Source organism: Crocuta crocuta, unplaced genomic scaffold (genome assembly GCF_008692635.1).
Source record: "Crocuta crocuta isolate KB4526 unplaced genomic scaffold, BGI_CrCroc_1.0 scaffold39, whole genome shotgun sequence".
Classification (NCBI taxonomy): Eukaryota; Metazoa; Chordata; class Mammalia; order Carnivora; family Hyaenidae; genus Crocuta; species Crocuta crocuta.
The window spans coordinates 8,818,608-8,844,294 of record NW_027533334.1 but is presented as its reverse complement, the minus strand read 5'-3'; the positions used below and the strand labels follow the sequence as shown (position 1 = coordinate 8,844,294).

The following is a 25,687-nucleotide window of genomic DNA, read 5'->3' as shown; positions in this document are numbered from 1 at the left end:
TTTTTTTTTTTTTTTTTTTTTTTTTTTTTTTTTTTTTTTTTTTTTTTTTTTTTTTTTTTTTTTTTTTTTTTTTTTTTTTTTTTTTTTTTTTTTTTGCAGTGCAGAGCTTTTTTTATCTTGATGAGGTCCCAATAGTTTAGTTTTGGTTTTATTCCCCTTTCCTTCAGAGACATGTTGAGTAAGAAGTTGCTGTGGCTGAGGTCAAAAAGGTTGTTGCCTGTTTTCTCCTCTAGAGTTTTGATGGGTTCTTGTCTCACATTTAGGTCTTCCATCCATTTTGAGTTTATTTCTGTGTATGGTGTAAGAAAATGGTCCAGTTTCATTCTGCATGTTGCTGTCCAGTTCTCCCAGCACCATTTGCTAAAGAGACATTTTCCCCATTGGATACTCTTTCCTGCTTTGTCAAAGATTAGTTGGCCATACATCTGTGGGTCCAATTATGGGTTCTCTATTCTATTCCATTGGTCTATGTGTCTGTTTTGGTGCCACTTCCATACTGTCTTGATGATGACAGCTTTGTAGTAGAGGCTAAAGTCCAGGATTGTGATGCCTCCTGCTTTGGTTTTCTTTTTCAACATTACTTTGGCTATTCAGGGTCTTTTGTGGTTCCATACAAATTTTAGGATTACTTGTTTAGCTCTAAGAAGAATGCCAGAGCAATTTTAATTGGGATTGCATTAAATGTGTAGATTGCCTTGGGTAGTATTGACATTTTAACAATATTTGTTCTTCCAATCCATGAGCATGGAATGTTTTCCTATTGGCAAGGATGTGGAGAAATGAGAACCCTCTGGCACTGTTGGTGGGAATGCAAACTGGTGCACCCATTCTGGAAAACAGTATGGAGGTTCCTCAAAAAAATTAAAAACAGAATTACCCTACAACCCAGCAATAACACTACTAGGAATTTATCCAAAGAATACAGGAGTGCTGATTCATAGGGGCACATGTATCCCAATGTTTACAGCAGCACTTTCAACAGTAGCCAAATTGTGGTAGGAGCCCAAATGTCTATCAACTGATGAATGGATAAAGAAGATGTGGTTTGCGGCACCTGGGTGGCTAAGTTGGTTAAGCGTCCAACTTTGGCTCAGGTCATAATCTCATGGGTTCATGGGTTCGAGCCCCGCATCAGGCTCTGTGCTGACAGCTAGCTCAGAGCCTGGAGCCTGCTTCAGATTCTGTATCTCCCCCTCTCTCTGACCCTCCCCTGCTCACACTGTCTGTCTCTCTCTCTCACAAATAAATAAAATCATTTATAAAATTAAAGAAGATGTGGTTAATGTATACAATGGAATACTACTTGGCAACGAGAAAGAATGAAATCTTGCCATTTTCAACAATGTAGATGGAACTGGAAGGTGTTATGCTAAGTGAAATAAGTCATTCAGAGAAAGACAGATATCATATGTTTTCACTCATCTGTGGAATTTAAGAAACTTAACAGAAGACCATGGAGGAAGGCAAAGGGAAAAAATAATTTCAAACAGAGAGGGAGGCAAACCGTAAGAGACTTAAATACAGAGAACAAACAGGGTCGATGGGGTACCAGGGAGAAGGGAAAATAGGTGATGGGCATTCAGGAGGGCACTTGTTCGGGTAAGCACTGGGTGTAGTATGTTAGCAATGAATCATGGGAATCTACTCCCAAGAGCACACTGTATACACTGTGTGTTAGGTAACTTGACAACAAATTATATTTTAAAAAATAAAATTAAAAATAGATAAATAAGTAAACAAAGAAGAAGCCAAATTTGGGGAGAGAGGAGATGTTTTTTAACTTGAGTCTATATTTCTGAAGAAGAATCGCCTGGAATTTTACAAAAGCAAAGAACGCAAACATCATCTTTGTGTTTATCTTAGGGAGTAAGCATTTTAAAGCATGCAATATGTACTTTAAACATTTTTCTTCTTTTTAGTCTTACGTTGCACCCAAAGAATGCTAATAGTTCCCAAAGTGTTCTTTGGCAGAGTAACCTGGTCCTCACAGAGAGGAAAAAAGAAAGGAAGTGAGATAGGATGTGATTTTAGCACAAGACAAAATTATGAGTCCTCAATCCTGAGCAGATATTACCTAATCCAATGATGCCAAACTAGGTTACCTAGGAGCATCTCTCCTCATTGCATTATGTAGATTACATGGCAACGAACAACAGTTTCCATGGCTCCTAATAATGAGATTTTTCTCTTTATTACGAGAGCAAAGTGTAGGCTTACAGATAATATCTGAGCTTATCTTTGATCTGCTCAGCCACCTCATCTGTGTTCCACAGCTTCTCTCAACTGGTGCTGGTTGTCTCAGGAATAATGTATTCAGTCTCTAGAAGCAGATTTCTTCCTACAGCCTGAAAACAGAAGGACAAAGGTCTTGGTATGTGTGCTAAGAGGGTTGAGTGGAAGGAGCATGGCTCCGCTGCCCGGTCACTAGCTGTAATCAGCGTTTCAAATCCACACTGAGTGCCTCCCCAGCCACTCATAGCATAGTGAGGAATAGGGATGTTTCTAATGACGCAGTCCTGGGAAGCAGCAGTTCTAACAGCCCAGTGACCTGGCTTCCTCATTCCAGCTTCTTTGTGCAGAGACATTTTGTTTTCCCGAGTCCTTCGCCATGTGCTAACAATTAGACGGTGACTCCATAAATGAGTGCCATGGACAGTGGGTGGTGTGTTTTCTTAGTTCTTTATTGAAAACATATGGAGATGTTTATATATAAATAGAAAACAATAGAATGCTGCCATCATGTCAGCAGCAGCTAATAAAATTCTACATGAACAGGAATTAAACATGTCTCTACCTATGCCAGAATCCTGCTTTACTGACATCTGTACATCCTGTGTAATTCGTCTTGAAAAGATGTTTTATTATTTTAGGCTTTTAATTCCTAGTTGGGAGGAAACTGTGGGGCAAGAGTTGTTTGCTTTTGGGGGGATTTTTGGTTTGTTTTGTTTTTGTTTTGTGTACTCTTCCCTTTGCTTAGTCAAATTACTTTATTAGCAGGGATGATAAATTCTGCCCAAGCAGACCTTTTATTATGATCATGAAAAATAATTCTAGACCTTATGCATTTGTTGAACTGCAGTCTCTGTATTTTTAAATTAAAATCGAGGACTTGTAGCCTGATACTTGGGACAAAGCTTCAGCAGACAGGGTAGTGGAGGGGTTGAGAGCTCAGGCTTGGGAAAGCAGACCTCCGCATGTGAATTCTGGCTGCTCCACTTACTAGCAGGGTAACCTTGGGTAAGTTGGCTAATGTTACTAAACCTCCATTGCTTCATCTGTGAAATGAGAAATATAATAGCACTTGTCTCACAGAATGGTGGTGAGCATTTCCTGGAACAAGCTGGAAACCATTTCCTACCATGTCTGGCACATGAGCAGCACTGAAAAAATGCCACCTATCATCTTTGTAAACAGTTAACTGAATGGTTTACGGGGGGGGCATCCTTGGAAGTTTGAGAGATATTACAAGTCCATGAACTGGCTGCCATTGTCATGCTCATTTCACAGAGGATGAACTGAGAGGTTACACAGACTGCATGAAGTCACATAGCCAATGACTGATTAATCTGAGAATCAAACCCAGTCTGAATAATTCCAAAACCCATACTCTTTCATCTCTCTGCTAAACTGGCTGCCACACATACCATTAAAAACTTCATTATATACATTATTTCTCTATGTTCCTAGCAACATCCTGTGACTGTACAGAGGCATTCATAAACTGTGGAGCCCCCATCCCTAGGACATCTGTCCATTTGCAGTCAAATCAGAGGGCCAAGAAGTTCTTAATGCACATTTTGTGAAGAGCCCTGGCAAACTCAACTACTTTCACTGTGATCCACGAAGGTCTTTCCTTTGAAGGTACTCAAAGCTCCACGTGCACTGGCTCATTATTCAAGCTTTGGAAAAGAGCATTTCTCCCACCCTACAGATGGAGAAGCCAGGGGCTATGATGGCATGACTTGGGGACAGAGAGAGAAAGCCAGTGACCCCCTTGGTAGCCCAGCATAGAATAGAATAGAGTAGGTCCTGGGCTATATCCACCTCACCAGTCTGGTCAATAGCGTTGGGTCTAACAGCCAAACTGCTATCTAGCCCCACTTTCACCTAAATAGTGCAAGATTACGAAGGTGCACTCTGTCTGATTATCTTGTTGTAAGGATGGGATCTGCCTGCAGTGTGGGAACCGTCACATATAAGATTATCCAATTATGTTTTCATTTGCAGATTATTGTGATGTTTCTCTTCTCCTTTCTACAGAGGACAGAGTTTGGGGTGAGGAGTAGCATGGCATATGAGGGGAGAAGGTTAGGACTGCCAAATGATATGTCACCTCGCTGACCTAGCATCAGTGTGCTAACTAAAAAATCCCTGAATGTGAGACATTAATGCAAATATTTTGCATATTATTAACTCTGATGATGCCACCGTTGTGCAGTAGCCACAGCTGAGAGCTGAGATGACACATTTTATTATAAGTGCCTCAGGTCCTTCTCTGAAAATCACCATGAAGACAGAAACCCCTTAGAAATGAGACTGGACACATGAGAAGACTTCTGTTTTGTGAACTTTGTCAGTCATTAGCAACAACAGCAACAACGTGTTGGCATCCCAGGACGACCCCGTTCAGTCCTATAATTGCCTGCAAGATCTTCCTGTAGAGTCCGCCATTCCAGTTCTTGCCATTGTAACAACAGTACGCTTCTGTGGTGAGTTAGGAAATCATTGTCAAAAGGAATCTGTTCTAGGAAAAAAATAATGCAAGCCTCAAACTGTTATGTAAGTGAGGAATCGTTCTTATTCAGAGCAAGCCTTCCTTATCGCTCCATCCCATGCTAGTGATGGCAGTGTGGAGTCCTGGAGAGTGTGGGATTCCAGACTTGGCTCTCCCATTTGCAACGGTGTGACGTTGAGCAAATCACTTGACCCCTCTAATCTTCATTTCCTTGTCTGTAAAACAGCATCAACCATAAAGCTGCTATGTCTGCTTTATGAGTTATAGAAGCAGATAAAAGGAGATTTCAAATATGAGACCTTTTGGAGGCCCTGTACTAATGTTATTATTGACTTTTACTAGGTGAGTAGTACGGGATGGTTAGCAGTGCCATCCAAGGATAGTGTGGGAATAGCTCAACCAGGTAGTTGCTGGTAGTAGTTGATCAGTCCTGGAGAAGTGAATGGCTCCTGAGACACAGAGGGTCAGGCTTTATTTGGAAAGAGTTTATAGACAAGTGGCCTGACAGAGTTGCCAGGGTTTCAGTTGCTATGGCTGTACACCAGAGAGAGCAGTGTTTCGTGTATTGTCCTATTAGCTCCCTCCCTGGGGATTCAACAGATGCAACAACAGCAACATCAGAATCCAAGACAAGCCTGTCAGTTTGATGCCTTTAAGCTTCAGCAAAACTCACAATTAAAATAAGATCAAATACTTGTTTAGAGGAAGGAAGTACAGAGAAATAGGTCCTCAGGGCATACCTTCTTTTGTCTGAGCATGACTCACACTATCTGGAGGTACCTACCGTGTAGGAGGAATTGTATCCTTGCACACACTAGGCATTTAAGAAAATTGGTGGAAAGACTATTATTTCTAGTAGAAATAATTGAGTAGCTTCAATATGAGGCTTTATATTTCCTCTCATTATATTTTTTTAATCCTTCCAAGTCAACTTGCATTCAGTAAATCCCAAGATGAGTAATTGTGCATCTCAGAGCACTTAGACAACATGCAGACCAGACCCCAGGTCAAGCAGAGCAGCGTGTGTTTTGATAAGAACTGACAAGGAGATAAAGCATTTGATTATTATTGTTTGATAGTGCCCAAGGAGAAAGCAAAGAGGCAACAGATAATGGACCAAACACTTTTCTCTTCTGTTTAGGCAAATATTTCCAACTACAGCCTGGTGATGGAGTCTGATCTGGGAACCTTCTTACCCTCTGGACTGCAATTCACCGGCAGTGAAAAGGCCAGAGCCATCATGGAGGAGGTCATGAGACTGCTGCAGCCTGTCAATGTCACACAGGTCTTTAGGGGTGGAGAAGGGACAGACATTAACTTCTGGATCCAAGCTGGAGTGCCTGGTAAGACCAAAAGATAAAGTTGGTGTCCCTTAGGTTCTGCTACTGATTTAAAATAAAATTGCTATTCAAACAGGCCACAGTGGATTCGGAGAGGCCTGCTAATACAGGGAAACTCTAAGCTTTGTCCATAATCTGATGACTTTCGGACTTGGAATAATCATGCTCATTTGTGTTTGTTTGCCTATTTGTCCTATTTTTCTAAATTATAAGTTCCTCACTCCCAGAAATTCTATTTTAATAATTCTAGGTTTGGACCTACAAATCTGTTTTTGGTTTTTGGCTATTTTTTTAACAGGTATCTAAATTGTGATCTCATAAACAAAATTTGAGAAATAGAATACAAAGCAGTTATTACTACTAATATGCTTCTAGTTCTGTGCTAGGAAATCTTTTCTGACCCAAATAATTCCCTACCCAAATACCATGGAATCTGAGATTTTACCAGTAGAGTTTTATTCTTTGAGGGTGGGGTACTTTCTACTAATCTTTTTTTTCCCTTAATTCAAACTCTTGCAAGAGGTTGGACATAAACTAATGTCACATGATCAGTGATTTATCACACTGATATTTTTAAGACAAGTCTTAGGTAAGGATGTTGACCTCAAGAGGTCACAGAACTAGAAAGCAGAACAGTCTTAAAGATGACAAACTTAGACTGCTTCTCAAATTTGCCCTAGACTGGCCATGGGAAAGGGTTATTGATGATATTAAACATCTATGACCTGAAGTTGTTCCCTCATTATACCCATAATCAAAAACATTGCTAAAGGATCTATTTGTATTATGCCAGTGGGAAGTCCACCTTTCAGTAGTTTTAACGTTACTGTTTACAGAACTATTTCTGTGGCTACAGAACATTTCATAGGTTTTAAAAAAGTGTCTCTCTAGATCTACCACACTCTAGCTTTTCCTTCCCCACCCCAGCCTGCAAAGTAGATTTCACCAGTAGCATGCTCAATGGATTTAAGATTTTTAAAAAGCTTATCCTTAACATATTATAGATTTTTTTAAGCATATCTTAAGTTTGAAGGTTTATAATAATTTTTCATAACTAAAATAGAAGGAGGTTTCCTTTATTCTAATACAAGGACTTAGATTCTCTTTAAGGGTATGTGTACATTTTAACCATATTTTGAAATATCTTAAAATAGTATTTGCATTGATGGTGCTGTATATCATCTGGACAGATCTGAGACTCCCCACATTTCTGTCAGTTCTAATTATGATCAAGGTCTAAGGGAAGGCAACTTGCCCTTTTAAGCTATATGGAATAATTTGTTTGAATTTTAGATTTTTCCCAAGCCTTAATTTTTTTCATAGGGATCTTCTCAAAAATTGAGAAAGCCAGAGTAATTTGTGGGTGGTAGATGTGAGGAAAATACTGACAAACTGTGGGTGAGCTGGAGTGGAAACTGAGGGTGTGTAGAGGGCAGGGGAGGAGCTGAAACCAAAAACAGAAGTAGAACAAAGAAACCAGTAAAATCCCTGCTCCCAGGGTCTCTTGCTTTCATTGCACTGGATAATTGAGAATTTGCTCTAGCTTTATTCCTTCCATGTAGATGTTCATAAGAATGGTACTGTTGGGGGGCGCCTGGGTGGCTCAGTCAGTTAAGTGTCTAACTTCGGCTCAGGTCATGATCTCATGGTTCGTGGGTTCCAGCCCTGCATCGGGCTCTGTGCTGACAGCTAGCTCAGAGCCTGGAGCCTGTCTTCGGATTCTGTAACTCCTTCTCTCTCTGACCCTCCCCTGCTCACGCTGTCTCTATCTCTCTCAAAAAAAAAAAAAAAAAAAAAGAATGGTTCTGTTTGGAATTAACAAGTTGGTTTGATTGTCTTCACAAAGGTAAGGTGGCCTTTTCCCTCTTACCAGTGTGAGGTCAGATCTGATCATCAACTAATGGAGTGGAATGGGGAATTTGAGCCCCACTATGGTTTCTGGAGAATTAATAGAAGTTACAGTTTCTTGAGCTCCTATTACTGATCAGGCACTCTGTGAGACTTTTGTAGACACTCTTTTTTATCCATACAACCATCCTAAGAGGAAGGTACAATCATCCCTATTTTGTAATTGAAGAATCAGATTCAGAGGGACTCAGTAACTTAGCCAAGGCTATCCTGCTCTTAAGGGCAAAAGTTATCCTGAGAACAGGCCACTTTGTTTTCAAGGCTGGTGGCCCTTTTCCCACAATGTGCAGCAACACAGGGGAGTCTGGAATGCTGAGATGGCCTTCCAAATCTATGGCAGTGTCTGAAATGTTTGTCTTACTCAGCTCTTGCTTATGCAAAGGATTTCAATTCATTCCTCCTCCAGAAAGTTTTCCCCCTGGGGAAAGGAGTTTGTTATTGTAAATAACTACTTATTTCTTCTAACATTCTTTGTTCCACTCCCCTCTCTACCTCTGTGGATCAGGAAAGCTTATAAAATGTCAGTGGTTCGTTTAGACTGCAGCTAATGTTTCCTGGAATTCTTTTTAATTTCCTTTAGAATACTGTAAGATAGAATCAAATTATTGTTGTCTTCCCCTATTACCACTAAGCTATTTTTTGATGTTTCAAATTTGGGCTATTTCTGGAAAAAATAATGGAACTACTTATATTGTATCTCTTGTTACCTATTGAAAATTTCAGGAATTTTAGAAAAAGATGAAGAACCATAGTTCATCAGAAAAAGAAATAAAAATATTCCAGCTGTGTGTATACCCTCTATTCTTGGAAAGTTGGCAAGTTACAGTAACTTAAACCTAAAGATGGTATCCGAAATGCTAATTAAGTTACGATTTAAATAACTGCTCACCTAACTTTTGAAAAATTAATGAGAAATAATACTCCCAAACACCATCTTCTTTCTCTTTTTTCTTTCCTTCCTTCATTGATTCAATAAGTATTTATTGAGCCACTACCATGTCCTACGCGTATCAAATTTCTGTAGTCTGATGGCTGGGCCCCAATTTTTTTATGTTCCGTGTGTATCCAATAGTGAAATAATAATTAAGAACACGGATAGAATTAAAGTTCAATGTAATTTTCATTCATTATAGAAGCCAAGTAGATTGATTGATGAAAAATTCATCTTTGGAGAAAAGAGATGCTTCCTTCATCCAGCTAGATGATGTCCATAATGGACTTAATAACTATCAACATAAAGATAAGGCTTTGCAGGGAGGAAGTTGGTTTGTTTTTTAAGTATCTTAGATGTGTTTTCCACATAAGCTGACTATTCTGGATACTTTTACACTCCAACCTGCTCCCGTTGCTACTTCCTTCCATACTCCTTCCTATTCTTCCCTTCCAAATCCTAGATGCTCTTTAAGGCTTACTGTATTATTCATCAGGTTCCATGAATCCTTCCATAACAGCCCGTGGCACTCTATTGCTTTCTTAAATTTCCAAACTACTTCTATGTCCCACAATCTGGCATTTGAGTCACACACTAATATTGTTCTTGGATTACTAGCAGTAGCCAGTGATCAGTTCTTTGAAGTTAAAGTCAATGGTTTCTACTTTGCCCCTCCTATAGTTCTTAGCTTTATTTTGGGAAACATTTAAACTCTTGTAAATCTGACATGAGAGGAGAAAACAAAACCACAGAAACAATTATTTTCTCAACACACTTTGGGTCACTTGTCTTAAGATTGTGGAGAAAATGAAGGATGCTGAGAAAAGAGATAGAAAGGTAGAAAAACTAGTAGAAGAAATGTCTAAATTAGGAAGGCTAGAACAGTTAGGATTATTTCCCTTAAAGCAATAAAGACTAAAAGAAAATGCTGAATAATATCTTCTAATCTTTAACGATTCTACTACATAAATGGTAAACAGTTGTTCTCTGACTCTTTCAAACACAACAGAAGAGCATGGCTTAGAGTAGTCTAAGAGAGATTTTGCTTAGTTTCTATTCAAAACTCTAGATAACAGGGAGACTTTCTATCTTAATTTTTTACCTTATTCTCTAATTACAAGTTCCAGGTTAGAAAGAAAGGAATCTATTTCATTGAGAATATGTCAGTAACGAGATACAATCCATGTTTTCCAGATGTCCTTGAATGCATCATTCTTGGACATCTTCCTTCTTTAGAAACTCTTCTATAAAATATTTATTAATGAAGAAAATTAGATAGTCTCCTAATGTGACCTGAGGAAGTGAGCCTATCCTATTCCATACCTACCAATAAGAGTTTCCTCTGCTTCAAAATCTGAAAGTCAACCTTTTTCTAATATTGTTGGCATGTGGTAGACAGTGCGCTGGAAAGAATTAGAGTGTGTTTTCTGGCTTCATAGTATCTAACTGCTTGTGCTATCTTTGGGAAATGATGTAATTTTTCTCAGCCACACTCATTTATTTTTTTCTTTATATTTTTTAAATTGAAGTATAGCTGACACATGTTGCATTGGCTTTAGGTGTACAACATAGTGATTTAACAAGCCTATACGTTATGCTATACTCACCACAATGTAGCTACCACCGCTCTCTATCACCATACAATCCTATTACAATACCATAGACTATAATTCCTATGCTTTGCCTTTCATCTCCATGAGTTACTGGTTCCATAACTGGAAGCCTGTACCTCCCACTCCCCTTCACTCATTTTGCCCATTCCTCTACCGCCCTTCCTTCTGGCAACTGCCAGTTCATTCTTTGTATTTATAGGTCTGTTTCTGCTTTGTTTCTTCATTTGTTTTGTTTTTTTAGATTTCACATATAAGTGAAATCATATGATATTTGTCTTTATTTACCTGATTTATTTCACTTAGCATAATACCTTCTAGGTTCATCCATGTTATTACAAATGGCAAGATCTCATTCTTTTTAATGGCTAGGTAACATTACATTCATACACACACACATACCATATATATACACACATATATACACACTTACACACACATGTAAATACACACATATATACATACACATATATATACATATATATATGTATATATATATATATATATATATACACACACACACATACATATCACATCTTGTTCCATTCATCTATTGATGGGTACTTAGGTTGCATCCATATCTTGGCTATTATAAATAATGCTGCAGTAAACATAGGAGTACATATAACTTTTTCAATTCATGTTTTAGTTTTCTTTGGGTAAATACCCAGAAACAGAGTTATTAGATTATATGGTATTTCTATTTTTAATTTTTTGAGGAAACTCCATAGTGTTTTCAGTGGCTACACCGATTTACATCCTCACCTAAAGTGCACATCCTCATCCACACTTTTTTTCCCACATCCTTCTCAACACTCGTCATTTCATGTCTTTTTAATACTAGCCATTCTGACAGGCATAAGGTGATATCTCATTGTGGTTTTGATTTGCATTTCCCTGATGATGAGTGAGGCTGAGCATCTTTTTGTATGTCCGTTGGACATCAGTATGTCTGTACTCATTTATTTTTAAGCATTCTTACTAGTTATTTACTGTATGGCACTAGGGAATCAGTAGTAAAAATGATAGATAAGATCTGTACTCTCACAAACTATACATTCTCCTGAGTGAGAGTTGGTTATCGTGTATGCAAAACGGATATGGTAACCACCAAGCCACAATATGTACTCCTCCTCCTCTGTCCCCTATCTCACTGACTGGCACCACCATCCGGAAACCACACAATCCTCCACTGAATACAATGAAATGGTCTCCAAGTCCCATTTACTCTGAATTTCATTTCTTTCTTTTTTTTTTAATTTTTAATGTTTTATTTATTTCTGAGAGAGAGACACACACACACACAGCGTGAGCGGGGCAGGGTCAGAGAGAGAGGGAGACACAGAATCTGAAACAGGCTCTAGGCTCTGAGCTGGCTGTCAGCACAAAGCCCAACGCGGGGCTCGAACCCATGAACCATGAGGTCATGACCTGAGCCGAAGTCGGGCGCTCAACCAACTGAGCCACCCAGGCGCCCCAAATTTCACTTATTTCTTAAACCTATTCGCTCCTCTCCACCACACAGACCTGTCTCATTAGTATTCACTGATTCTCCTCTGGCAGTTTCCTACTCACACCCCAGCCTGCGTTCTTAGTCCCCTTCCATCTAATTGGCTCACTATTTTCAAAATGAACTTTCTAAATTGAAAGTCAATCTATCAATTGGGTTGCTTTTGCCTGGAAAAGAAAAGAAAAGAAAAGAGATTTTTTAAATTCACTTAAAAAGAATGAGTGGTTACAGGGTAGTTACAGAATGCTTGATTTAGTCCACTACCACATCAAGGACCTTGGTTCTTTACATCTTTCCATTTTGCCATCCTCAGCATGTTGACTTTTGTCTTCAGACTTGTCCCCCCATGTTCCCAAGATAGCTGCAATTGTTCTAAAGTAATAAATTCTCACACATTGTGCAACAGTTGAAGAGAGAGTGTCTATAATGGATATCTCTTTTTAGTCATATGGCAATCTCACCCAGAAGCTGCAAAGCAGCTTTTTCCCATACTCTCATTGGCCAAAATTGTAAAACATGTCTGTGGCTAAATTAGGCAGAGATAGTGGAGTAGAATTACCAACATTGGCTTATATTGATCAAATTTTACTTTCTGGGCCTAAAATGGAGCCCAATCACCACTGAAAATGTAGCTTCCTCATATATGAGAAAAAATGGGATTCCTTAGGAAGATGAGGATTTCCTCTGGTAAGCAACTAAGAAGAGCTGTGATATTTACTTATCTCTGCTTCTTGCTCAAAATCCTTCAATAATCTCCCCCATTGTCTTCAAAGTATCCTATCTTTATGTAGCATGGAATTCACGGCGTTTCTTGTTCCACCCTTTGGTGTGCAGCTCCTCTTCCACGGCTCCCCACCCTTGTCTGTTAATCCCCTGTACATGTCTCATTCCCTGAAGTTCCTGGTACACCTGTGCTCTCACATTTCCTTGCCATTGAACCCAGTTGGTTTTGTCTTCTTCAACAGCTACCTCCTACTCATCCATGATTCAGCGACTTGTTCTCTCACAGCTTTCTTTGACTCCTGCCAATCTGGACAAGTGTAACTTGGGTATGCCCGCTAATGTCCTCTCCTTGTGGTGCTTACTCTTTCAAGATAAGGTGATGGATTGTGAATTCCTCAGAGTTCCCAGGACCTGAGAAGTGCCTGGCCCTGTACAAAATGTCTGTGAGTCAAATGCTGAATAGGTAAGGTTTAGGTTTGTAGAAAGAGTAGGATAATGTGAAAGAGGTTTATAAACTCTAATGCCATAACCATAAGTTGTGATTACTTTAGTGACACCTTTGCTTCATTGAGCTGTCCTCTTTCCTCACATATTGGATTCTTTTTAAAAATCACATGTACCCCAATGTTCATAGCAGCACTCTCAACAATAGCCAAAACATGGAAAGAACCTAAGTGTCCATCAACTGATGAATGGATCAAGAAGATGTGGTTTATCTATACAATGGAAAACTACATGGCGATGAGAAAGAATGAAATCTGGCCATTTGTAGCAACATAGATGGAACTAGAGGGTGTTATGCTGAGCGAAATAAGTCAGGCAGAGAAGGACATAGGTGGATTAGGAGGAACTTAACAGAATACCATGGGGGAGAAGAAGGGGAAAAATAGTGGGGGAGAGGGAGGAAGGCAAACCATGATAGACTCTTGAATGCTGAGAACAAACTGAGGGCTGAGGGGGGTGGGGGAAAGGGGAAGGGGGGTGATGGGCATGGAGGAGGCCACTTGTTGGGATGAGCACTGGGTGTTATATGGAAACCAACTTGACAATAAACTATTTAAGGAAGACAAAATAAATTTCTTAAAGGATGAAAAAAAATCACAATTTCTTTCATCTTTTTATGATTAAAAATTTCAGACTCCATATTGAAGTACCAAATATGCAGATTACTCAGAATTTCACATATTTTCCATCTTGCTTGTTTCTAATACCTCATATGACATTAAATAAAATTAAGCAAAATTTTCCATTCTACATTTCCAAAGGTCTCTCTTCTGATATGTTCCAAGAAAGGAGAAGGTCAGGACACAAGTAGGAATGGTAATTTAAAATAAATAGGAGATTCAACTTCTGGACCCAAGACTCCTGTGTTTCCCAATCACCAGATGGAGTAGTGAGACACAGCAGTTCTGTGCCCCTTTCTGTCACTGATTAAGAGATGCCTCCTTTGTGGTGAAAATGCTCTCTGCCAGTAATGTCTAGAGAGATCATTCCTGGATGGTAAGCAGACCTCACCCCACTGAGTATATGAAAAGGGCAATCTCTGGTTTGTGACTATAGCCTTCATTCAAACAGGTGGCCAGTTTCATTCCACCCTCAAGCGTGTCTTAAGTATAAACCAAGTGCTCTAGACTCTTAGGATAGAGATGAAAAAGATTTAGTAGGTCTCTGCTCTTGTAGAGTTTACATTGCAGTGGGTGGGGGAGGGAAAGAGGAAATTAGGAAGAGACAGACAACAACAAAGACATCAAGAATGAGGAGAGATATTAGAAAGAGAGAAGGGTAATACAGGGAATTACAGCAGGTGGCTGCCTCTTACCTACAACTCAAGTGAGTCATAGCTCTTGCTTTAATATTCCTTTAATATTGCATGACAGGTATGTATCATAATACATAATATGCTAGACAGGTATGTATACCATCCACATTAATAGTACACTAATGGAAATTGCTCATCAAAACAACTAATAATACTTTCCCCTTTGCGGTAGACCTGCTTCAACTCTGCAGAAGCCATTGAGTATCTTGACTGAAGCAGCGCTGGCTCATGACCTCTAGTATGACTGACTACAGCATAGGAGCAAATGAAGGCATTTTTTATACTATTGGGCAGTTACTGATGCACCACTTTATGAAGTCTCTTCTGTTGTTGCCTGCAACTGTTTTTAAAGCATATATTTTGACTTTAAAGTTAATATACTTTGTATTTTATCTTCTTAACTGAATTGAGAACCAAAAGGGTATTTTATTCATACTTATATACCCACAATACTCATTATTACTTGGCACATGTTAGATATACAGTAAATGTTTGCTGATTAGATGCACTGATTGGAAGAGAAACACAAGAAAGCTACATCACAATAAAAGGAAGTTTTTGGTATAGCACCAAGATAGATACTGCATGCAGAATAACTGTAGGAGCTCATAAGATGCAAGACAGGAAAGACCTGGAAAAGGAGAGCTTAAGTTGGCTATTGAAGACCATCTGGTATCAGAATGGACAGAAAGGGTAGAGAAGGGCAGTTCTGGTGACAGAAATAGTATGAACAAAGGCAGGTATCCCCATTGGGAATGGTTAGGAGAATAACCTCACTGAGCAGAAGATTTATCTTGAAGAGCAGTGGGTGGTAAGAACAGTTGAGCATCACTGGGCCAGGTGAGGAAGATGCATGATTTTCAGGTGGAAAACTCTTTTAGCTGATGCAAAGTCACCAGAAGTCTTCAGCAGAAGAGAGAATTGATGAGAACAGTATTTTAGAAGGGAGTCCATAAAGTTCATGCCAGCAGATACCCGATCACAGTCAAGTGGGAGGCTCAGTGAGAGGACCAGGAGTGAGAAGGCAGCTTGAGGAATAGCACAGGGTTAGAAACAATTGCTTTATCTTGAATACTGAAAACAAACTGAGGGCTGATGGGTGTGGGGGGGAAGGGAAGGGGTGATGGGCATGGAGGAGGGCACTCGTTGGGATGAGCAGTGGGTGTTATATGGAAACCAACTTGACAATAAACTATAAAAGAAAAAAAAAATAAAACAGTGCTCAATGAGATATGTTAGTAAATAAAGCACATAGTATTAAAATAAAGAAAAGAAACAATTGTTTTAGAAAATCAGAGGAAAATATGAAATTATTACTCCATTTTCTGCACTATAATGGCCCTCAGAACACTATGACTTAAATTTCTCTATCTGCTGTTTCCCATGCCTTCTAATGATGTAGCCTAGAAAAATTTCATTTTTTAATTGCCTCTCTCAAGGTCTCAAGGTTAGTTCTTCTAGATTCCCCATCCTATGCATTTGACTGTCAGTTTCACTTAATACTTACAGATACTCAAATGAACTTCTCATGTAACACTTCATTCAACAGGTAGCTATATTATATATAAATTATGGAGGAAACAATAAATAAGAGGAGGCCCCTTTTCTCTAGGAGCTCATCAGCAAAGACTGACTGTGATTTAGTTTACTTAATAATCACAAAAACAAGAAGGAAGACTTCTTCATGGAAATCTAAATAAAGCTACATTGAAATTTTCTGAGGAAAAAAAAAAAACCCTTAAAATTATAGGAAGTCCAGTAGAGTAGAAGGAAGTAGGACCTCAAAATATGTTTCCTCCTTGTCAGCTATATAAACTTTGTCTATCCCTACTCTAAGTGTCAGAGACTGTAAAATTCAGAATGGCCTGGCATGTAAGATCATTTTAAATTATGAATTTAAAATGTATTATAGAAAATTTCAAATACATATAAGAGTAGAATAATCTAATGAATTCCCATGTATTCATCACTTCAGGAATTCTTCATTCATGGGCAGTTATGTTTCATCCATACCGCAGTCACTCTCCTACACCGAGATTATTTTGAAGCAAATGCCCAACCTTATATTATTACATTTGTAAACATTTTAATTTATATTTCTAAAAGGTGTGTGTGTAACTCCTGTGTGTGTGTAACTACAATACTATTATATTATTCCTCCCAAAAATATTTTGCAATCATTTCTTAATACCATACCAAATATAGGGCCAGCTTTCAAATGTTTTCAATTGTGTCCAACCTGTTTCCCCCTCCACAGTCTTCTTGTTTAAACCAAGATTCCAATAAGGTTTAAACAATGTAATCAGTTGATGTGGTTGGTATCTCTTAAGTCTTTCTTAATCCATAGGTTTTACCTTCGTCTTTCTTCTTTCTTGCTGCTTATTTGTTACGGAAACCAAGTAATTTGTCCCTTGGGATTTCTTTATAGTCTGGATTTAGCTAATTCCATTCCCATGGAATCATTTAACATGTTTTCACTTTACTGTATATTTCCTGTGAATTGGTGGTTAAAGCTAGAGGCTTGATTTGATGCAAGTTTGATTTTTTTCTTTACTTTTTTTTTTTCAGCAAGAATACTTCTTAGGTGTTGCTTTTTATTTCCATCAGGAGTAGTGTATACTTGTCTCTCTTTTTTTGATGTTAACAGTCATTGGCTAGATCCATTATTTCATGGGGGTTGCAAATTGTAATTTTGATTATTAGTTGAAACAATTCTATAAAAAAGAGCTTTCTCCTTATTGACTGTCTGATCACCCTGAGGTAGTTTCATGTAATAAAGGTAGAATAAATGTTTCATTCTTTCCCTTTACTTACCTATCTTAAAATGCACTGGTTGGTTCCCTAGTATCCTCCAAAAATAACTATTTGAATTATTTTTTGCTATTGCTGTTTACTACTAGGTTTAAGAATATAGATGTGCTTCATTTTGTTGCAGTAATTATGTTTATTTTATGTCAAATTATCCTATCTCTGGCCAGTGAGAGCCTTTTAAAGCTGGTCCCTGAGTCCTTTTGACAAAACCAGAATTAATATATTGGTCCATTTCATTCCAATGTCATATATAACGTTCACTCCCTATCTTCAAGGAGTTAATGGAGGGTTTAAACACAGGAAGAACAAAGTATAATAGAAGTTCAGGCAAAAGAAGCATTAAATTGTGAGGGGCGTGACAAAAGAGGTGATAATTTGCCTGAACCTCAAGAAAGAAGAGAATTTTGTTGGATGGAGAAGGAGTGCATTCCATGTGAAATGATGGAGATAAACAAAATTGCATAGGTTAAAATATGCAATGCATTCTTGAAATGATGACTAGTCTGGTTTACCGGCTGGAGTTTATTTTAACATAGGGAAATAAACTAAAACTGAAAAGGTACCTAGGACCCCCGCTGGGACCTGGATGCCAGTCTGAGGATTTAGGACAGCCAGAAGTGAGGTATGATAGGGCTTAATCCCAGCCATTGGGCAGACTCCGTTTAAGCTACATCTTCCTCCTTTCAGAGACTCAAGGCAATACCTAGCTTCGTAGATCACACATCTAACAGATTGGTCTGCATTTCTTCTAGCAATTTCTCACTAAAGTTGAAATTATTTTTGATGTTTTGCTACTTGAAGTTTTGCTACATGAAACCTTCTAGTTAGAGAGACATGGAGGAGTCCCATGACACACCGCACAGTGGTTGGCCCTGGTTGCACTGGAATTCTCAGTTATCAACAAAGAAGTCTGACTGTAATTGGATACACCTGGAGTCAAATGAGTCTTAGAGTACTGTGATAGCTCATCAACTTCTTATCAAAGCTCTGCTAAAGATGTTTATCAACTTGATTAATAAGTATAGGATTATGGAAACAACAGAAAAAAATATCATAATGCAAGAAATTTGGGTAATGGGGCACCTGGATGGCTGTTGGTTGAGTGTCCAACTCTTGATTTCAGCTCAGGTCATGGTTCCAGGGTTGTGGGATTGAGCTCTGCGTTCAGCTTCATAGTGAGCATGGAGCCTGCTTAGGATTCTCTCTCTCCCTCTGCCCCTCCCTCACTCTCATGCATGTGCTCTCTCCCTCTCTCTCTCTCTCTTTAAAATCAAACAAAAAAGAGAGAAATTTGTATAAAATTGAGTTCAGATCTGGATAAGGACTTTTTACTCTAGAAATGAGTTATATCTCAATTGTATATAATAGACTCTTTAGTTCAGGTAACTTTGTTGGCTTAAGATCCTCCCTTTGCTCGATATTAAAGTTTTAAAAAAAACAACCACTTAACCTAATATTCTCGTACATTCCCTTCACGGGGATTTCTAACAGGGAATTAAGTCTCCCTATCATCCTGTTTTTATAACAAAGTGTGAGATTACATAATTCATGGTAACTCAAGTTTCTTTTACAATATGACATTTGCTATCTTAATTGTCCTTCCAGTTCATAATGCATAAATCAAATATAGTTGAGCTCTGTAAAATTTATTCGTTACGGATCTTTTGATATCTGAGTGAGCTATTGCCTATTTAGGACTAGTTATGAAATATGTCCTCAGTATTCCTTCCTTCTTTTCTTTCTCTCTCTCTTTCTCTCCTATCTTCCTTCCCTCCCTCCTCCCTTCCTCCCTCCCTTCCTTCCTTCCTTCCCTCCTTTCTTTCTCTTTCTTTCTGTCTTTCTTTTCTTCTTTTCTTCCTTCCTTCCTCCCTCCATCTCCCCCCCCCTTCTTTCTTTCTCTCCCCACCTCTCTTTTTTTTCTTATTGTAATAACTGAAATAGTCTCCTGGCAGGTGAGAGAACAGAATCTTATGTAGAGAAAGGGCATGGCCTTCTTCAATACCCAAAGCTATCTGGTTATGGAAAATATAAACCCACATGAAAATGTTTGCTGGATCCATCTTTACAAAATCCACATTTTTGAAGAGGTAGTCTATTAATTGTTGTTAATGTCATATTTTAAAATGAAGATATTTATAGACACCACTTTAATATTTTTAGTCAGCACTGTACTGCAAAGTTGAGTACATAAATAGATCTGTTGTGGAGAGGGGTCAGTGTCTCCACACTCACTGTTCCTGAGAGAAGATTTTATCTGAGATATCCCAATAATTGTAGTCACATGGCATAGTAGCTTTAATTGCCCCACCATATGCTTTAATTTTTCATTTTGTGCTAGTGTAGTCATGGCCCATATAAATCCAAGATACATGGTTAGGTTATGGTTGTGGTTCATACCCTTGACTGCACTTTAAAATCACCTGGGGAGCTTTTAAAATCATATCAACCTGGGACCCCATGCCCAAAGATTCAGGCTTAATTGGTCTGGCTGCAGGACCACATCAGTTGCACAAGTCCAGGAAGCACCATTTATTGAGAACATATTCATCCCCAGGGCCCCCCCCCCCCCAACTTCCTGGAGCACAAGTCCACTGTGTTCTATGTGAATGGTTCCTGCTGTCTTTGTACAAACTTGGAAGCCTAAAGAGGGGGCATGAGCACAGCTGTTTTTAGAAGCTCCCAGGTGATTCCACAATGCAGCCAGAACTGAGAACTGTTTTAATGTATATATAGCATGAGGCATTAACAGCATGTATTTAGGAGCCATGTAGAAATGGATTCAAATCTTGCTCTACAACTCTCTAGCTGTGTAACCTTAGGAAAGTCATTTAACCCCTTGGAGCCTCAATTTCTTCATAAATAAAAGGACAATTATAATGCCTGCCTCATGTGATGATACTGAAAAAAAAGAATAAAGACAGTCTAATTGAAATGCTTGGCACAAGTTCATTCTCAAGAAGCCACTATTATTATTTTAGTTATTAAAGCCAAATTTCTGTATTAGTCTAGACTTCTTCAGTATTAACTGACAGAAATCCAACATGGGCAACCTGAAGCAAAATATGGGAAATTCAAGCAAGCCATAAGAAGGGTCGGGTTGGATTTGGTTTGTTCGATTCCAGCATTTGAATACTGTGAGGACACATACTCTCTCTTGTGCTTATTCCAGTTTCTTGCATGGTGCCTTCATTCTCTGAAGCCAGCTGTCCTTGGAGAGGCTAGCCTATGACCAAAGGCAACTTGAGACTTTTATATCTCTACAGTGTCTTATGCACAGAAGAGTAACTAATTATATTCAACTCAGTTGAGAAGATCACAGTGACCTGACCTGGCTCTTATATCCACCCCCATGGTCAAGATGTATAGACCTTAAATGGAGAGAAGGATACTGTGCAAATGAACACAATAACCACCTTCATTTTCACTATTGAAATTTGATTCAAATAATATAAAATGCACAACACCTCTGACATCCTAGGATCTATTAGCAGATAAGGAAGAGCAGCAGTAAGGTCCCAGAAGCAACTACAAAATACCCTGAGTTTAAAACCCCTAGCCCCTAGGTGCCTGGGTGGCTCAGTTGGTTAAGCATCTGACTTCGGTTTAGGTCATCATCTCATGGTTCGTGGGTGTGAGCCCCACACCGGACTCTGTGCTGACAGCTCAGAGCCTAAAGCCTGATTCAGATTCTGTGTCCGCCTCTCTCTCTGCTCCTCCCCCGCTCGTGCTTTGGCTGTCTGTCTGTCTGCCTCTCTCTCTCAAAAGTGAGTAAACATTTAAAAACCAAAAATAAAACACCTAGTCTCTCTGCACTTCACGACCTACACTTATAATCAATGCTAGGATGCTTTTAGGACAACAAAAGCATTCCTTAACCTCTCTGGTCTAGTTTCCCTGAGACATGGAGGTTGGCAGGCGGATGAAGAGTTGGATAAATTGATGCCACACTCCTAGCCGTCTGCATTATCTAATACCTGAGTATTCTCTCCTCCCATCCCCACCCCACAGTCTCTCCTTTCTTACAGGAGTGCGAAAATTTAGCAGTTATTTATAGGAACACGCTCTACAGCTACTTTACTATGGATGTTACCCAAGACCAAGGTGCTGTGGAAGAACAATCACAAGGACCCAAAGACCCCCTTTAACATTTGAATTGTTCTAGCCACTTACCTAATCCTTGTGGTAGAGAAGGAGCAAGTGTCATGAAAGAGGAACAAGATTCATCACTTTATAGCAAGTACACTTTTGACAAGTTATTTAACTTCTCAGAGTTTCAGTTTCCTGATTTGTATAATAAAGTCAATATTCCACAGGACAATTATAAGACTTGAATATATTTGGTAAGAGATAAGGTCTTTGAAAGTCAGTTATGCTCTACGCACTGGATCTCCAATAAGTGGTTTCAGAGTTTGGGGAATAGTTTTATATTTACAAAATTAACTGAAGAGGCCTTGCTATGAACATGCTCTCATGTATTTAGACCCAGTAGAGAGGCTGACTAGGCATATACTGAAATATCCTAGGAAATATTACAAAAGATGCTCAAGTATTATTGATACTCACTGACCTTTGGATCTTAGCATGCTTACTTTGTGGTTACATAAATCAGTGCTGGAGCTACTGGCATTCACTATAAATCACTCTGCTACTTTACTGGTTCAAGGGCATTATGTAGAAGAGCACCCAACTCACTTCGCCGTAACGCAGAATAACACTTTAGATAAGTAAAGAAGAAAAAAGTCAACTATTAATAGCATTACTAGATCTTCCATGTCAAATGATGCTTCTGGGGTTTTGAGCCTCCTTTCTAGTTCCTATTCAGCCAAAGTAGATTGATTATGGGTTGATAGGAGTTGGTGGGAGGATTATAGGAGTGAATATGTAAAAGCCAACTGGCTCATGGCCAAGAACACAGATGGCACTCTGACTCTTATGGGCAACACCAAGTTCCAGATTATGTGCTATGGACTGGCTAGGTATTCTTTGTTGGCAAGGAACTTCATCCCAGACAGTGATAATAAAGTAGTATGCATCAAAAATATATATTTAGTATGCATCTTTTCTAACCTAAAAATGGAGGAATTACCTAAGATTTTGATAGTGTCATAACTGTATAACCAAAATCCCATATATTTCCATAAGTTAAAATTGCTTTCAATGTAAAACAGTGGGGTTTTGAATAAAGGAGCAGTCTACTCATGAACCGTTACCTTTTAGAAGCACAGAATTGCCTATATCAAACAAACATGAATAAAGGTCAGCTATGAATTTTAAATTGTTCAAAAGATTGGTAGTTCAACATCACTAAAATATAGGGAGCAAAGTGATGAGACTATCTTGGAAGAGAAGGAATACATTTTCTTAATTTTTTTAAACATCTGGTCTTCATACCAATTTTAGTTCAATTTTTGCTAATATAACCACACAAATGCCTGATTTATACAGTTTGAGTATCCCATAGCAACATGGTCTTGTGCTTCTCTCTTTCATTTCCTTCCCAGCCCTCCCCTACTTATTTCTTGAGAGAATCAGGAAAAGGTTTTCTGTTTCTTCACTGTTGAATCTGTTTATGAAAATTTGAACTAAACAGCTTAGCACAATTAAGCAGGATGCCTCATTCATCAAACCTTCATTTTTCTAAGACATCCATCCTATCAGTCACCAAAAAGCATGTGTTAAGTGGAAACTGTTTCTAGTCTGTTGGCATGCCACATCTGTTGACAATTACAGAGGTGCATACGATGCCATTCATATCATGGTATGTGCTTCCCTGTGCCTTGGGTCACAGGCTCTCAGGGACATTTACAAAGTGTGTGCTTTTTAACTGCCTTGGAACTAAAGAGTTTAATTTTTCCTAAGAATGTGTTTATGCACCTTGTAAAGGAACTAGTCATTCTCTTTTGCTTTTCATTATTATGGGGTGTGTGTGTGTGTGTGTGTGTGTACGCGCGCGCACGTGCATGACCAAAGGAGAGCCATGCCAGGTAATAAGCACAAAGGCTTTCTTTTACATACCCATCAACCTTCCTTGTAAATTGCTGCTTTTGTTTTTTATTCATTCTTTTGTTAGTAGCATATTTCTTCGCTTCTCTTGGATTTTGTCTGGGTTTTTTCTGAATACTACTTAATTCTGGTTTTATTTCCTCATGTTCTTGGTCAAGATTTGGATCAGATTTTTTCAGAATACCTCTGTAATTACAAGTCACTGGGACCCTCTCTGAAGTTATGTCCTCTTTCTTTTGGATCTCTTCCTGACCTATTAGCATGTTTCATTTTATAATCCATACTATTAAGGAAGTATCTAGAACTTCAAAAAGCTGAATCTATATTTTATCTTTCTAATCTTAACACCTGGAATAAAGTTGGCAACATCAAAAATGTTGACCTTTTTTCCTGTTTTTATTTAAGTATTTAATATTAGGCTTGGGGGTATTTTTTTGTTTGTCTTTTGTTTTTCATTTAAAACAGAGGTGCTGGAGTGCCTGGGTGGCTCAACCGGTTGAGCATCTGACTCTTGATTTGGGCTCAGGTTGTAATCTCGTGGTTCATGGGATTGAGCCCCACCTCAGACTCTGCACTGACAGTGTGGAGCCTGCTTGGATTTTTTCTCTCTCTCTCTGCCTCTCTCTCTCTCTCTCTCAAAATTAATAAATAAAATAAACATTTAAAAAAATAAAATAAAAGGGAAGTACTGCTTTTGGACATTGTGAGCATATTTTATTAATATTATGAATAATCAAATGAATTCTAGAAGAGCTACCTTAAGGGAGTTACTTAATGGCTAAAAGAAGAATTAGGAGAGAAAGAAGTTGAGAACGAGGTTAAAGTCAATGGTATTTCATCCATGGTGGTTAATAGTGTTTCTTAATCTTTAAATATCAAGTGTGTTGTAATGCTTAATTATCCTTAATATCTAAATGAATTTCCACCATATTGAAGAAAAGAGGAAGTGACCTACAAAATCTTTGTTTTTATTGAAGAGGAAAGAGCAGCTTGAGGAGCTTGGAGAATTCTACAGGAGGGAGGAAGTTGTTATATCCTAGGCTCCCATTTCCTTCAAATGGAGAAAACAGGATGCATAAGTGTGCCTCTTCTCCAACATTAAATTTTGCATTGGTTTGCTATTAAACTCAAGGGCATGTGAAGGAAGCAATTTTAATTGCTTGGCGCTTAAAAACCCTGCTCTACTGTTCAGTGGGTTAGAAATATTTTGAAAATTTGATTGCGTTTAAAGCCATGCAAATTTACCTGTAATAAATTTTTGCCATACACCTAAGTAATCTGTCTTCTAGAAATGAACATATAAATACAACTATAGAATGCTCAGAAGGGAAAGGGAAGCCAGTATTTATTGAAGACCTACATGGTGTTAAATGCATTACCTTCACTATCTTACCCTCTCTTCTTAATATCCATATGAGTAGATATTGCTGTTTCTATTTTACAGAGGAGGAAACTGAGGCTAGGACCAACTAGGAACACTCACCTAGCTGGTATGAAGTGCAGTGCAGATCCGAACTAGCTCTGTTTGACTGCAAGCTTGTTTTCCTTCTCTGCTGTCCTTACATCCCTAGGATTAAGTTGAAAACAGTGAGGAGTGGCAGCTTCTTAGTTCATGTGGGCTTTACAGTCAGTGCAGCCTGATTCATCAAAGACACACACCCAGCTTCGTACACACAAAACCACTTGGGGGCTGATTTATCCGGATTTATGTCTAAATTATCCCATATATCAAATAATGCTAGATCCTCTCTCCAATTTCTGCCTTGTAGCCGGCTTAAAACATCTCAAAACTCCCACTGCTCCAGAGCAATACTAAGAATGTTGTCTTATGTTAATCAAGTATACACTGTGCTGTCTCCTATTAATTAAATTTACAGTACCTAAATCAAGAATCCTTCAGGTTGGCTTTTGAAGCGTGCTCTGTCTCTGGCATGGGAAGAGCCTATTTTGAGATTTTCCTACACAAAAGTAAAGAGCCACGGCATTCAGGGCCTTTTCAATTGATCCCCAAACCTAAGAGGAATCTAGCTTCTATGGAACTTTTTAATAAATTTCATTATTTGGCAATTAGTCAAATGTCTAGAATATGACATTCCTTCATTATTTTTTTTCCACTTATGGTTATGTTTTAAGGCTCTTTTGATGTTGTTTGCCCCCCAGGTAGTGATAAATGACCATGACTCCTAATAGGCTGGTTTCCACAGGCGCCTGCTAACAACTGCCTCATAAATATTCAACGGGGCATTCTGTGCAAAGGGCTGGGGAATTAGGTGACCTGCCAAGTCTTTCCACATCTA

General features: G+C 38.6%; 1 protein-coding gene across 1 annotated transcript in view; it reads left to right on the top strand.

The window, feature by feature from the left end:
- Window positions 1-25,687, top strand: part of LOC144218314 (carboxypeptidase Q) — a 165,911-nt gene that overhangs the window by 82,555 nt on the left and 57,669 nt on the right. The window contains exon 3 of the mRNA XM_077748164.1: window positions 5,877-6,078. Within this exon, the coding sequence (XP_077604290.1) occupies window positions 5,877-6,078 (202 nt within the window). The remainder of the gene's footprint in view (window positions 1-5,876; window positions 6,079-25,687) is intronic.